The sequence below is a fragment of the Diprion similis genome, chromosome 1 (assembly GCF_021155765.1).
Source record: "Diprion similis isolate iyDipSimi1 chromosome 1, iyDipSimi1.1, whole genome shotgun sequence".
Taxonomy (NCBI): domain Eukaryota; kingdom Metazoa; phylum Arthropoda; class Insecta; order Hymenoptera; family Diprionidae; genus Diprion; species Diprion similis.
The window spans coordinates 928,598-942,622 of NC_060105.1; the positions used below are offsets into that span (position 1 = coordinate 928,598).

The 14,025-nt window shown below is 37.5% G+C and overlaps 4 protein-coding genes across 8 annotated transcripts; 3 read left to right on the forward strand and 1 right to left on the reverse strand.

Annotated features, from left to right (window-relative positions):
- Positions 1 to 281: 281 nt before the first annotated feature.
- On the forward strand, positions 282 to 3,678 carry LOC124405806 (vacuolar protein sorting-associated protein 72 homolog). Of its 2 annotated transcripts, none has more exons than XM_046881028.1 (6): positions 282 to 581; positions 665 to 891; positions 993 to 1,175; positions 1,267 to 1,501; positions 1,616 to 1,852; positions 1,945 to 3,678. In XM_046881028.1, the coding sequence occupies exons 1-6, from the start codon at positions 448 to 450 to the stop codon at positions 2,174 to 2,176; spliced, it is 1,248 nt and encodes a 415-aa protein (XP_046736984.1). In that variant the 5' UTR covers positions 282 to 447; the 3' UTR covers positions 2,177 to 3,678. The 2 variants fall into 2 exon arrangements, with proteins under 2 accessions (XP_046736984.1, XP_046736992.1); XM_046881036.1 differs by having other exon boundaries at positions 284 to 581; positions 671 to 891.
- LOC124405827 (ras-related protein Rab-11A) lies at positions 2,764 to 6,432 on the reverse strand. 2 transcript variants are annotated; one of them, XM_046881067.1, is made up of 5 exons: positions 6,077 to 6,432; positions 4,609 to 4,804; positions 4,243 to 4,517; positions 3,993 to 4,149; positions 2,764 to 3,804 (listed from the first exon to the last, which is right to left on the reverse strand). In XM_046881067.1, the coding sequence occupies exons 1-4, from the start codon at positions 6,114 to 6,116 to the stop codon at positions 4,013 to 4,015; spliced, it is 648 nt and encodes a 215-aa protein (XP_046737023.1). In that variant the 5' UTR covers positions 6,117 to 6,432; the 3' UTR covers positions 2,764 to 3,804; positions 3,993 to 4,012. The 2 variants fall into 2 exon arrangements, with proteins under 2 accessions (XP_046737023.1, XP_046737014.1); XM_046881058.1 differs by having other exon boundaries at positions 2,764 to 3,807; positions 6,077 to 6,431.
- A 679-nt stretch (positions 6,433 to 7,111) lies between these two features.
- LOC124405840 (60S ribosomal protein L15) lies at positions 7,112 to 9,182 on the forward strand. Of its 2 annotated transcripts, none has more exons than XM_046881080.1 (5): positions 7,112 to 7,257; positions 7,856 to 8,036; positions 8,262 to 8,398; positions 8,501 to 8,611; positions 8,868 to 9,182. In XM_046881080.1, the coding sequence occupies exons 2-5, from the start codon at positions 7,865 to 7,867 to the stop codon at positions 9,060 to 9,062; spliced, it is 615 nt and encodes a 204-aa protein (XP_046737036.1). In that variant the 5' UTR covers positions 7,112 to 7,257; positions 7,856 to 7,864; the 3' UTR covers positions 9,063 to 9,182. The 2 variants fall into 2 exon arrangements, with proteins under 2 accessions (XP_046737036.1, XP_046737045.1); XM_046881089.1 differs by lacking the exon at positions 7,112 to 7,257 and adding an exon at positions 7,278 to 7,367.
- A 128-nt stretch (positions 9,183 to 9,310) lies between these two features.
- Positions 9,311 to 11,899, forward strand: LOC124405850. Of its 2 annotated transcripts, none has more exons than XM_046881101.1 (4): positions 9,311 to 9,649; positions 10,955 to 11,154; positions 11,517 to 11,660; positions 11,737 to 11,899. In XM_046881101.1, exons 1-4 carry the CDS (start codon positions 9,559 to 9,561, stop codon positions 11,821 to 11,823), a joined length of 522 nt encoding a protein of 173 aa, XP_046737057.1. In that variant the 5' UTR covers positions 9,311 to 9,558; the 3' UTR covers positions 11,824 to 11,899. The 2 variants fall into 2 exon arrangements, with proteins under 2 accessions (XP_046737057.1, XP_046737066.1); XM_046881110.1 differs by having other exon boundaries at positions 9,311 to 10,246; positions 11,737 to 11,898.
- The last annotated feature ends 2,126 nt before the right edge of the window (positions 11,900 to 14,025 follow it).

Here is a 14,025-nt window from a genome sequence, read left to right on the forward strand (position 1 = left end):
TTCGTTTCACCACTCTATCTCACTCCCCAGAGCTAGCTCTACGAAACATTAGTGGCAGAAATTGTGGAGAGAGGCATTGACGAGTTTATCAGTTAAGCCGATAAGTGTGAATTCTGTAATGCCGGCAAAATTGTGATTTCTTCTATAAAACATAATATCATTTGTTACTGATATCACAACTTGAAACATTTTATCTTATTCTAAAAAAATAATCACACTAATATAGTGTGTTTATTGTTTTTCGATTTGAAAAAACAGCCGTTTGACAGCTGCGTACAGCACGCATTTTGCAAGGAGACGGTAGTGTGTTCTAACCTCAAAAACCCACGTCTGCAGTGGCGTGAGCTGAGAAGCGTCACTGAATCAAAGATATCCTCCTTGAAGAGACAATAATTAATGAGAAAGTGAAGTACTTAAACAATTGTGGTGTCGAAAAATATTTCTACAATGGCATCGACGAGAGAGAGGCGTTCCAATGCTGGGAATAAAATGGCAAGATTACTTAACGAAGAAGAAGAGGATGATTTCTATAAAACTACGTACGGAGGGTTCGAAGAAGTCGAGCAGGATAATGATTACATGTAAGTTAGATCGGAATTTGTATTGATAAACATTTTGTTTGATATTTTCATAGAATCAATATTTCATTATAATGTTATTGAAGACTCAGGGAAGAGGACGAAGGCGAGGATGAAGTGGACTCAGATTTTAGTATAGACGAAAATGACGAGCCTGTTTCTGATCCCGAACAAGAAGGACCTAAGAAAAAACGACGCCTTGTCACAAAGGCATATAAAGAACCTAAACCTACCTCAGCACAGTCACATTCTACTCCTAAAGAGAAAAAGACTAAGACACCAAGGCAGCGCCGAACTTCTATTGACAATTCAGGTACATCAGGAAATATCAATGGTGATAAATATGATGATAGCGATTCGATCAGCATTATTTATAACTTCATGCCAAACTGCTACACCTGTTTTGTCTTATAGAGAGAAAATCCATTCGTCGTTCTACTGCTGCAAAGTCGGCAGCAACTCAAAGGCGACTCAAAGAGAGAAATGAGGATTTGAAGAGAAAAGTTAAGACTGTAAAGTACGATGTTTGGAAGCCGACGCAGGAAGAACTGTTAGAGGAAGCCCTCATTACGGAGGAAATAAATTTAAAATCGTTAGGTAATTATTACCACTCTTGGCAAATAAGAGGACATAATTGTCAATGCCGATGGACGATTGTTCAACTTATACCTTTAACATATTTTGACAGAAAAATACCAAAAGCTAGAGAATGAGAAGAAAAATACAAGGACAGTGCGAAAGACAAATGTTGGCCCTATTATACGTTACCAATCTTTGTCTATGCCTGTTTTGATGCTGTCTGATACACAAGCTGACAAAGATGAGGAAAAAATTAATGTCGAAGCTGATGATGAAAAAAATACTACTAATACAACCAGCAATATTGTAGAACCTGGATCATCGCCTCCCTTGTCTGAGAAACAGTAAGAGATTGGTCATTATTTGTGTAAAGCCCCTTACAATATAAAAATAGCAATAAAAAAACAAAAAAGTTCGTAACTGCCGTAGTTCTAACTACTTTCAAAATTATTTTACAGGGAAATAATGGATCATCAAAAAACTATTGACAGTGCCAACAAAGATCCACCTATCAAGCCGAAGGGAGAGTCGAGCTCAGCTCCTGATCCAACCGAAAGTCAAATCATCCATGAAGATACAGGTTCTAAATACGAGAGAACTTTCATCACATTTGAAAATGACCGGCTTTTTACAGAAGCTTTCAAACGTACACCTGCTCCTCGGCCCTCACTAAAATCTCTCTGCGCAATTACGAGGTACAGACTTTCTACATTCATGTATTACTCTTGAAGCTTATTGTTTTGAAAGAGTTAACTATTAATACAATGTATTTTGTGAATGATTTCAGACTTCCTGCACGGTATATGGATCCAGTGACACAGCTACCATACAGAAATATACAAATGTTTAGAATATTAAGAGAAGCGTATTATCAACAACTGGAATCTCGTGCAGAGACAAATGATGCTACTCAGAATCCTGAATTGGCACGGTGGCTTGAATGGCGACAAAAAAACCGACGTAATAATAACAGAAATACGGTTCGTCTGGAACCTGCTTCAGTGTCGCAGGCATCTTAGCTGATCCTTCTCGTCAATCGCTATTCCTTGTAGCCTTGAACATTCTTTTGTCATATGATTTGACGTGCCACTGGATAATTTTATCAAATGCCTGCTGCAGTATTTTGGTACGGAAAGGAGAATGAAAATCAAAAACCCGAAGCAATTTACTACACTTTCTCTTTTGAAAATGAGGAAATTGCTGCTACTCTGTTGGGTAAATGAGATCCTTCGGAAGATTTTAAGAAATGGGATTGGATAGTAAAAAAATCTATTTTTCAAACGAATGGAACGAGTTTCAATGGTTTTTATTGTTTTTTTTTCTTTTAATTTTTATCATTTTTTTTTTAATAAAGCTTTGCCACTTCACATTATCTAGTAGAATAAGTTAAAGTTTTTCTGTTTTCATATTATTTATTGCTAAAATGCAAATTTATCATTTACCTACATGGATTGAATCAGGAAACCACAATCAGCACTAAGACGTTTTCTATTTGATACAACGAAAGAGACGTCTTTATTTCAATATGAATAAAATTAAATGTGTAGAAAAAAAAATTAAGTATGTAATTGTAATTAATAATAAGGTTAGTAAATTACGCATATCATAAGGTTTTCATAACAGTGTGTTTAATTTCTTCATTTTTTTTTTTCAAGATTTTTTTCCTTCATTTCTTCTAAAGCATGTTTCGTATAATAATTAGGATTTGTTAATCTCTCGTGTAGTGCGCGAAGTCTAGACATATCAATTTCCACAACGATTTTATTCGCTGTTGCCTTTGCTTCGATTTATTTCATTCACTTCAAGTCATTCTATTTTACGACAAAGATGGTTCCCGCAATCCGCAACGCGTCTACACGCGTATCAAACCAATCCATCACTTATCTGTACACACTCAAAATATCTTCCTGGTCGCATTCTTAAATTAAATTTAAATATCTACGTGAAATTGTTCATTGTTTTTTACCTTTGTTTTTTCTTTTTTAATTGATAGATATTTCACACGATTCTGGACACGAAGCTGTTTGTAAAAATAAACTCGAAAAGCATACAGTTTAGTGCTTGCGCGTATCATTTTATTTTAATTCTACTACGTGCGCGCGAGAGCAAGTAGTGATCAACATGGAGTCATTCCCATCTTCGTCGTTTCTTCTTTATTGATATTTAGTATTTCTATTACGACGTCTGCTCTGCACAATTATCATCATAATTGTGTTATTATTTATAAATTGTTTATAGTATATGTACTCGTGATCATCACACTATGCGTAGAGAAGAATAATTATATATGTATTACAAAGAAGCGGTAATACAACATTTAATTATCATAACGTAATATATATATATATATACATACATATATGTATAATAGTGTAGATATATATGTGTATATATATGTATATGTATAGTAGTAAATAAGACAAATTTAAATAGAGGGCAGAATGGTGTGCCGGCCACGGTGTATTCTTTATCTTGTACGTCGCTTTTTTGGGAGGATTGCATCTTTTTCTGCCTTTTAAACCAATAGACCAAAAAAAGATCTACGCCTATACAAGATCGACCATATAGTCTTAGTCCACGTCCTACCACGCACCCGCTGTACCTACCACCAGTCACCACTCTCTCCCTCCAGCCCACCATGTAACCGCTTCTGAAAAATTGGAATGATATCAAAATGCTCCAGAAAGTAGACGGAAACAGTAGAAAAATGAACTTAAATTACTGAAATGCAAGATTGTTTATAGTTTGTTTCAGGTAATGATTGGAAATTTATCAGATAAAGAATAATTAGACAATGAATTATCATAGTAGAATCAATTTTACAAAGCCACTCACATAGAAAGCAGTAAGGCGAGTCACTGGCAACACTGCTTGCGCATTCCATCAGCATTCATCGTCGGTTTAACGTCGATTGGCTCTACGTTTTGCGGCCGGATAGTGTCACCTTCAGGAGGATCTCTAATTTGTTTCTGAGAAACGATTCTGTAGATTTCTGAAGGATGAAAAGAATGTATAAGGAAATGTAAGGTAAATATAAAGTTTCATAATTTCGTGTTAAATTCAAACTGCATTCTCATCATGTTACCTGTTAAGATATTCTGGAAAGCGAGTTCAACATTGGTCGAATCCAGGGCGGATGTTTCGATGAAAGAGAGGCCATTCTTCTCCGCAAATGCCTTTGCCTCGTCAGTAGGAACTGCTCGTAAGTGCCTTAAGTCAGACTTGTTGCCCACAAGCATAATCACTATGTTCTGATCTGCGTGATCCCGAAGTTCTCGCAACCATCTCTCCACATTTTCATACGTCAAATGTTTCGCTATATCGTAGACCAATAATGCTCCGACTGCTCCGCGGTAGTACCTGTTGAAGATTCAACATGTAATAAAAATGAATTACAAACAGATCAATCGCAACGAAATAACAGTCAAATATTCCACAGTCAAATACGCACGCTGAGGTAATAGCTCGGTAACGTTCTTGTCCAGCAGTGTCCCATATTTGAGCTTTGATAGTCTTGCTGTCTACTTCTATACTGCGCGTAGCAAACTCAACACCTATGGTAGATTTTGACTCCAGGTTGAACTCATTACGTGTGAAGCGTGAGAGCAAGTTACTCTTTCCTACTCCTGAGTCTCCGATTAGGACCACTGTAATCAAACCCAATCGTGTTACTGGAATTGCCTTGATTATTGTGCCGTGTACTCAAACGGCAATTTTTTACCTATGAGAATTGTTCTGATTCTCGGGTACTAACTACTTATGAACGAAAATTGATTGACCCCAGGTTCCCGAGATCTCGATCAATTACAGCTATGCTCTTAAACTTAAGAATCTAAGAATTGATTTCAGTTTCAATCAGGCGGTGCCATGAATATACTCTAATATATGCAAATTAAATGTGATACGTGCGCGTGCAGTAAGAGATGTAATGGGTTCTACATCGAATATGTGAGTAGGTGACTGTCGACGACGGAGAATTCTTCACTCATTTATTGAAATTATTTTAGTATCAAGTCGTGCTCGTTTTATAGCAAGGGCAAGACAAGCCTGTAAACATGTTTCAAGCAAATGAAAAAATCAAGTGTGATAGTGGTACTACTGTTGTACACGAACAAAACAAAGATAAACAAATCCAGAATATCCTGCTCAGTGATAACAGCAATTCTCAGTTCCAGCATATCGGAAAATGAATCAGGAGAGAAATTTTCAGACTGAATTATCAGTTCTGTGAAAATATTTTCATCAAAATAATTTTCTAAAGTTTGACAAAAGTCATTGTTAACAAAGTAAGTCGTATAGAGCTGAGCAGAAGCATTAGTCAGACTAGAGGGAGGCTCAGTCATGTTGTGACAGAGTGTCATTACTTGATTACAAGTACATACGTAAATGAAGGCTACAAAGAAAAGTAAAAAAGAAATGATATTTGCTGACGTCATGATTATTTATTCTACGTTGTACGCAAAACGAGAATTTGTTCAAAGTAATTCGCGAATGTTCGATATTTCGTGCGAATGGAACAAATACATGCCATCAATGATATTGTTCGAAAGATCGCAGAGTAAATATCACGCGGCTTAAATAAAGTAAATTACCAATTTCACACAGCGGTAAAACATATTCGGTCAACGTTACTACCGCGAACGATAATCTGTTCGCGGTCGAAAAAGCGATAACGGTTAGTGTCCCAGTGACGGAAGGAGCATAAGTGACGTACGTACGTACGTATGTGCCAATGTCATTGAAATCAAGCAACAATACAGAATGCGTGATATATGACTTTATGAGAAAAGTCCGATGGAGTTTCGAGCCGCGGTCATCGGAGGTTGGCAAACGGAGAGAGAAGGGCCGCGTTATGGCTCCGTCCCTTGATTATCGAGTTACGATTAAGAGTTTCGGATTATTCAAACGGAGACAATTACCTTTGAATAAATAATCGTACTCGTCGTCTCGAGTCCCCATCTCCGCGGTAGCGACGAACTCCTCCCTTGGTTTCGTTGCGGACGACGACGACGTTTGTTCCTCTACCTCCGTTCACGGACACGCAAGAAATATTCCGACGTCGCTGCCTCTGTATTTATCTACAAAAGCGTCACAGTTTTTCCAGTGATTTATCGATGACCACCGATTATCGATCGGTATATTATTTACGCAGCCTGCACGGGTGTTTATTTAAAAAATTACTTCGACTGGACGGTTCCCAGTCTAAAATAATACAATTAATTATTTTCTTCCTTTCAATTTAACTGTACAATATGGCCTCCTTTCTACGCCCCTCCAAACCGACATCCCGCGCTTGCGCGGAACCTGACAACAACTTCTTTACACGCATGCGTTGCGTTATTGCGATGACACGATGATGAGCAACGTCAAGATGACAGATCGCGCATATATTGCATGTTTTTTGCTTTTATATCACTCGTTGGTATCAATATTATTCCAAAGTCTTAACTGAATGCAGGGAGACTTGAGAGTAGAATTGAAACATCATAGAGTTCGCTGCAATTAAGCTGTAAATTAGACATATTTTTCAAATTATTATGCTGTGTAATCAGTGTCCAATAATCACGCGGCACATGTCCATCGATGACACTTCAGATAATAAATGCGCTGTTCCGGATTGATAACTATCGAGACATTCCAACCCAAGGCGTGTCAATATAAAATGATGTATGGTAGAGTTTGATAGGTCTGTTAAAGCGAGCCTCAATCTGCTGTTTGTGTTAAAAATTGAAAATATTATTTCCTTTGTTCTATACGATTTCAAAATCCAAATTTCCGTCTTTCCTCCGTCCATGATCTTCACTTTCATTCGCAGCTGCATTGGCAAATTTATTCTGCGTATAATCAGTAGATTTTACGAGCTTTTGCATATATGAGTTTCATAAAATGTCCATCAAAATATCAATCTAAAGAATGCATCAAATATGTTTATACACCGCTTAATTGACTAGAGAATTGCAATTTTCCTGGCTGTTTTGGATGGTTTTAAGAACGCGGGTCAAGTACGCCGGGGGATGAGTGGCGCCGTCTCGTCCAACGTCCGCACTTCGCTACGTGATGGAGTTCAAGTCCTTTCCTTTTCTGTTTCGGATTGCGAGGGGTGAGTCGGACATATTCTTGAATAATCGTAATTTATCCAAGACATCACAGCTTCCAGTGAACTTTTATCGTTTGATTTTGCGCCGTTAAACGTTTTCCCTCATTCTCTTTGCAATAGTTTTCAATTCGCAAGGCAATACGAAAAAGTCTTACTCCGTTTGTGCTTTTAGGTTATCCAACGCACAAGTGTAACAATTAATCGTACACAGCTAGCGGCAAATATATTCTGCAATGAGTACCGAACAGCGATTGTTTCTCTCTGCTTGAGATAAAATATTTTCAGTTATTTCGTCAATAAGCTTATTTGATCACTGGTGAATCTATTTTCCGATTAAGCAGTTTTTACGTATGTCTTGAAAGTTGACAGTAAACCGCGTGTTGAACGCATGCATGGTTGTTTCGTTCGAATAGTTATGGAGATAGTACAATATTTGTAGCTTCCAATATTTTTATGATGATTGGGCATGCACCACTCTGATGCCGAGTGAATTGAGAAAAATTACCCTTATTTCTTCTGAAAAATAACTGTTCATTCAAGATCGCTTATGCATGTTTAATTGAATTGTTATCAAGAATATGTTTTTCTTTTCTTACACCAGGGAATCAAGATGGGTGCATACAAATATATGCAAGAGCTGTACCGTAAGAAGCAGAGCGATGTGCTCCGTTTCTTGCTGAGAGTTAGATGCTGGCAGTATCGTCAACTCACCAAAATGCATCGTGCTCCCAGGCCTTCTCGTCCTGACAAAGCTCGCCGCTTGGGATACAAGGCTAAACAAGGTATGTATGCAATTTTATATTTTTGGATAGACAAATTCATATTTCCGATTACAAAATTTTTATTTTCTGTGATGAACTGTACATGCACCACTCCTACTGAACCGTGGGGATATGTACCGTCTGATGAAAATTTTTCAATAACATTGTTATGTCTGCATATCCGACATACTGTCATTTAATTTTTATAAATATTGATCATTAATAAAAGTTCTTAAATTCTGGCAGGCTTTGTTATCTTCAGAATTCGTGTGCGACGTGGAGGTCGTAAACGTCCTGTACCCAAAGGTGCTACCTTCGGTAAACCCAAAAGTCACGGTGTGAACCAACTCAAGCCCACACGTAAACTGCAGTCCATTGCTGAGGTAAGAATTGCGATATCAAGTTACAAAACTACAATAATATTGTGAAGTCAAAAAATTGATTCAAATCTTGCAATAATGACCCGCTTACTTTGTGTCTTACAGGAGCGTGTCGGTCGCCGCTGTGGAGGACTGCGTGTGCTGAACAGCTACTGGGTAGCTCAAGATTCATCGTACAAATACTACGAAATCATTCTCGTTGACCCTGCACACAAGGTAAAAATTCGTACTGACGTAATTGTGAAATTTTCAAATATAGACAAAAAAAAGATATTCTTTTTCTGTTTAAAAACAATCACGATCGCCCCAGTGATATGATGATAATCATTTTTCTAGCATTGAAACTGATGATGTTTTTGCTTCCTTGGATGTCTGATTACTTGGTGGCCTATCGTATATCATAGTGTCAATATTTTGTTTTACCTCTTATTCTCCGTGTTCTTAATTTTTAACCGCATATTATTTTCCACAGGCAATTCGCAATGATCCAAAGGTGAACTGGATCTGTAACGCAGTACAGAAACATCGCGAGCTGCGCGGAAAGACCTCAGTAGGCAGAAGTTCACGTGGATTAGGAAAGGGTCATCGTTACTCACAGACGATCGGTGGATCGCGTCGCGCCGCCTGGTTGAGAAGAAACTCACTCTCGCTGCGCCGAAAGCGTTAAACACGTGCTTAGCGTTATTTTTTCGGTGTTTTTTCGCGCGAGTCGTGATCCGTTATCGTACATACGTTATTCAGAATGTGTTGGTAACAGTCATGAGAATAAACACCATTTTACTATAAAGTCACAACGATATCTTTACCTTTCATCCTTTACGTGATAGATTATTTCCGGTACAGGCGGAAAATTAGCATTCTTCAAGATTGATTCCAGATTTCGCCGTGGATTCAAACCTGTTGGATCTAATACGAGTTTCGATCGAATTCCGATGCGATGCGGTTCATAGTATCAATTTTCGTGATTCGCTTACTTACTTGCTGGGTTTTCCGTAGGAGGAGAACGAGCCGGCGTTACGTCGTGGATATCTTATCAATCTACTGATTATATAATGAGATAACATACACTTTACCCATGTTAAATTAATAATGCATAGTGCCTAGACACTCTCGGTCGCAGAATTAACCTTTTTCTTCTGAAGATATTATCAAGTTGAAACAAGATGGGACAGAGCTGTTGTACTAGCGATGATCCAAACGAACACCTTCCATACCAGCAACAAGACACGATAATTTATATAGATGGACGTGAAGGTAAATCAAGAGATTTTTTTTTTACATTTCAAATCAGAAACATGAGAAAATTTGAGAGATTACTCTCCCTTTGTATGTTTCATTTCTGAAGATCATTTCACCTCGATAAAATAGCAATCAAAGGCGAACTCGTGTATTTAATTTTCAAGTACGTGATCTTCGTCTCTCTCTCACGTGGTGAAGTGATCATGGAGAGGAAAATTTGCACTTTTTACCATCTACTAGAAGGTACATACATCCAGGTATCGTTGATTGTAATCGTCCTAGTTTCTGTGGGCCTGAAAGAACGTTGGCAACGATCATCTCCAAACATTTCCACCAGTGCGTCAAGTTAGCTGCCAACTTGATTTCCGAGGAACTGAAACTAGGAGGGTCAGAATCAACTGCACCCAGGTGTTCGTGTATTGTATACATATGCTCGTACATACACTTGCATACAAACGTGTTAACGGATCCTAAAGATAAGATAGGGGTTTTCCCTAGAGATGTGGGGCAAGTCGAGAATCTCATTCTGATAAGAAATTAGTCTGGTTGGTGTGATTCTACATTGCGGAGGTGCATTTTATTGAGCGAGAAGAAAATTTTTCACAATGTCAGGTAATTAAAAACTCCGCCAGATAAAGATTTCTTACTAGAAAAATAATTGTAAAATAATGCTGAATATTTATTTACCGTAAAAGGTAGTATTATAATACATTTTGAAAAATAGATTCTACGTCGTACATTCTTGGATGATATCGTGAAAATGAATGATCCTCACGTGTGTATGTGTACCACTAAAGTGTCCTAAGTGCTTGTGTGCATTAATTTAAATAAATTAATAATACATCGAAATATATCGAAGTACAGTATTTTCACAGCGAATATGTCTTGTATAAGTACACATCTTGGATGTTATAAATTATTCTGCAATTACACCTTAATTGGTATGTTACATATAAACTAGATTATATTTATTCTAGATCCTTGTGCATTGAATATAAATTGATATAGTTGCACAGGCAGTCTAGATAACTTATCTGTTAAATATTTCAAATCCTCAGAGAAATGGTGATAATTATTACTGTTAGTATTGTTATCATGAAAAAATCTTAGAGACAAAAAAATTCCGCGCTGTCGATTCATTCTGATTGCTGGGCATCGATAAGTGAATTTATATCTCTCATCAATCTCATTGCAAATACCTTCGATGCGATTATATCAGGTAAAAAACCATTATATGAATCAGCCTGCAGCCAACTCAAGCGATTCTTTTCTCTGCGTATTATATCAGTAACGATCAGAATGAAACCCATTAATCATCAGCCTACAGATGGGTCAGCCGTTCTGCAGGACGTCCTCTGCCCGAAACTGCTATCCGGGGAGGAAGAGATCAAGACGGAAGTGAAATTTACGTAGGGCGGGCTTTTCACGAGGGAGACATGATTCCTGCAAAAATAATACCTGCTAAAGGGATAGCCTTTGTATGTTGGAACGGCCAAGAGCATCCTAAGGACGAATACGAGGTGCGTTTTATCACTAGCAATACGACAGGGGTTCTGGAGACGGAATCCTACTATCGACACTTACCGATATTTTACCCACATTCAAACTCATCTACGCGACGACGTCACAGCGATCGACTCTTGCTGTACCGACCCGAAGGTCAAAACCGCAATGTCTTACCAACAATTTTATCAACCGTAGATCAAGCCATCGCTGATAAGGGTTTGAGTCTGGGTAAGATGTCGGTAAGTGTCAGTAGTAGAAATCTGTCCAGAACTCCCCTTGTATAGCTACTTTTATCGCTCCTTCGCTATCAGCAACTTGTTGCCCGGCGTAAACGACGAATACTTACAGTAGACGACGTTAACATATTTTCCTTCAGGTACTGTGCCAAGGCGAGTTTGCTTGGGAATTTTGCAGTGCCGGGTCTATTCCTCCGGATGGTGTTGTCGCGGGACAAACTGCCGACGGCGAGCCTCTCTACGTTGGACGCGTCCTTCACAAAGGATCTCAAACCATTGGCAAGGTCCGTAAATATACTCTGAATCTGGGTTCTGAATTTTTTCGCATTCTTTCACTCGTCCAATACGTTGTTTTTACAGGTCCAAGCGAGTCACGGTTGTCTTTACATCCCCTTCGACGGCGAGGAGCTTTCATTCACGGACTACGAAGTATTGGTTCTCCATTAACATCAATCGGAAGGAATTACAATTGCATTACTCGAAAAATTATTTTCTATTCGTTCGCAAGTGACTATTTAATGATGACCGACGTATATTCGATACATATTCTTTCAAATTCCCGTATCAAGTAGCATGTTTATGTATTAAACGTTTTTCAGCAAAGTTGAGAACAACGTGTAAATACCAATTCAATGATTCATCAAATTCATATTAATTGTCGTCCCGCCTCCTGCGCCTGAAATCACGCACGCCTCGTCACTGAGTACATATTGCTATTCAGGCAAATCAAAATAGGATGTTTATCGCTGTAGGTATGTATGTAATACATACATGCAGTCACTTATAGTAGCGGATGAATTAATTATCAAAAAATAATTATTTCGGCCTTGATTATTCCGGAACTGTAAACATAAAACAACCACAATAATAATGATAATAATAATAATCTAGTATCAGAAAACCCTCTGTGGTCAACGTCCGACGATTCGTTTAATAATGCGAAATAATCTGGAGTTCCGAACGAATGATATATTACTGTGGTACAGGTAGTTGAGCATTTTTTTTTTTTTAGCTTTTTTTTTTAGCTTTTTTTTTCTCCTGTGCCAAATCAGATTTAGTAGCATAACTTTGTACGATGTCTGTAATTATATTATGATCAAAGCATATCCAGGCGGAACTACGCAGTTCCAACTTGATTCTTCCATCACACGTCGGCTACTGACAGTATTAGAATCATCATGCTTCAAAAGAATAATGTTACGCTGAACTTACAAAAAACGAACCGGTACTCAGAAGTTGTTTCTAAGACTAATAAATTATACCAGGATGACGCTTAACGTTGCTTCTGTACCCGGTACCATCCAAATACCTAATTCTCTGCTTCAAATTGCTCGTGATCAAGCGGTCGACTACGTCACTTAAATGGTACAAAAATTATGTTTACCAATGTTAAAGCGAAAATTGACGTGGCTATCAGTGTATTTGATTATCCTCAAGCATTAATTGTTCTCCGAAAATTTTTAGAGCTATACTAATTTTGGTGTACCGATATTTTTCTTGATTACACCGCTCAACAAAAAAAATAATTCATTATTGTGCCTGGGTTGAATGGTGATTATTTTTTTATTTGTCATGCTTCAAAACAATGGAAAAATATATATATATACTTCTCTAAAAATTTGCTTTTGTAGTCCTGGGAAAAATAATAACGGTTTCAGAATTAGGATTTGTGTACGTGATTATTATATGTTAAGTGACATTAAACAGATGAAAATTATTATTTTTTAAAAAAGCTTGATTTTGCAGCCAGGATATAAAATTGTTTCGAAATCGAAGAAAATCTATAATTTCAATTATTCAGCTAATAAAAAATCGAAAAAACATTATTTGTTTACAAAAGTAATTTAAATGAAAAACTGAACTTCGCTTAATTGTTATTTCTAGTAAACGTTTGAAAATATATGTAATTTTCCTTAAAATCCGAAATACCGTTACGGTTTCTACAAAAGCAAACTTTATCTAATGAAACGATTTTTTCTCTTATGAGCTACGTGGACGAAATCAAAATTTGACATCTATAACCCAAACTCAAAATTCGTTTTGACCGATGTTATCTCCCAAACATTAATTGCTCTTCGAAAATTCTTAGAGCTATGTCGTCAGCGCCGGTTCGTACCGATATTTTTCTTGATTATCTTCAAGTGTTCCGTTCCGATTGTGAGTACATATAACCAAAAATCTGATAATACTGTAGCAAGTGTTCAGGAAAATTCTCACAACTTTCCACAGCTCAATTTGTCAACAAGGAAGTAGGCGTTGGGTTTTATTTAAATATAGGTACCTATATATGGTGACACAAATATTGCACGTATACAATCACGCGTTAACCCACCGGAGCAAGACATTATGATTTAAATTTGGTCACGCTTCGTCCAATAGCATAATACCAGCTACGGCATCGCGCGATCACTTTCGCGTACGCTTAACGATCCGTGCCGTACTTTTACGGTGCCTAGAAACTGCTAGCTGATTTTCTAGATCTATTCGATGTCGGTAACCGCAGATTCAATTATCCTTCGCTTAACATCGCAGATAGTGAATGAATTTTGCATTTTTATGTCCAACAATTTAACTGCAGCTCGTGCCGCAGTACAATCATTATTGCAGTATTTTTTCTCCTCGTTTAAAAACTCTACATTTTTGTTTCCA

Coding starts and splice junctions, on each gene's coding strand:
- LOC124405806 (XM_046881028.1), top strand. CDS start 448: ATGGCATCGACGAGAGAGAGGCGTTCCAATGCTGGGAATAAAATGGCA. Junction 582..664: donor GAGCAGGATAATGATTACAT/GTAAGTTAGATC, acceptor ATGTTATTGAAG/ACTCAGGGAAGAGGACGAAG. Junction 1,502..1,615: donor CCTCCCTTGTCTGAGAAACA/GTAAGAGATTGG, acceptor ATTATTTTACAG/GGAAATAATGGATCATCAAA.
- LOC124405827 (XM_046881067.1), bottom strand. CDS start 6,116: ATGGGGACTCGAGACGACGAGTACGATTATTTATTCAAAG. Junction 4,805..6,076: donor GTACGATTATTTATTCAAAG/GTAATTGTCTCC, acceptor GTTTGATTACAG/TGGTCCTAATCGGAGACTCA. Junction 4,150..4,242: donor TTTCCAGAATATCTTAACAG/GTAACATGATGA, acceptor TTCATCCTTCAG/AAATCTACAGAATCGTTTCT.
- LOC124405840 (XM_046881080.1), top strand. CDS start 7,865: ATGGGTGCATACAAATATATGCAAGAGCTGTACCGTAAGAAGCAGAGC. Junction 8,037..8,261: donor GGGATACAAGGCTAAACAAG/GTATGTATGCAA, acceptor AAATTCTGGCAG/GCTTTGTTATCTTCAGAATT. Junction 8,399..8,500: donor AACTGCAGTCCATTGCTGAG/GTAAGAATTGCG, acceptor TGTGTCTTACAG/GAGCGTGTCGGTCGCCGCTG.
- LOC124405850 (XM_046881101.1), top strand. CDS start 9,559: ATGGGACAGAGCTGTTGTACTAGCGATGATCCAAACGAACACCTTCCA. Junction 9,650..10,954: donor TTATATAGATGGACGTGAAG/GTAAATCAAGAG, acceptor ATTAATCATCAG/CCTACAGATGGGTCAGCCGT. Junction 11,155..11,516: donor ATCCTAAGGACGAATACGAG/GTGCGTTTTATC, acceptor ATTTTCCTTCAG/GTACTGTGCCAAGGCGAGTT.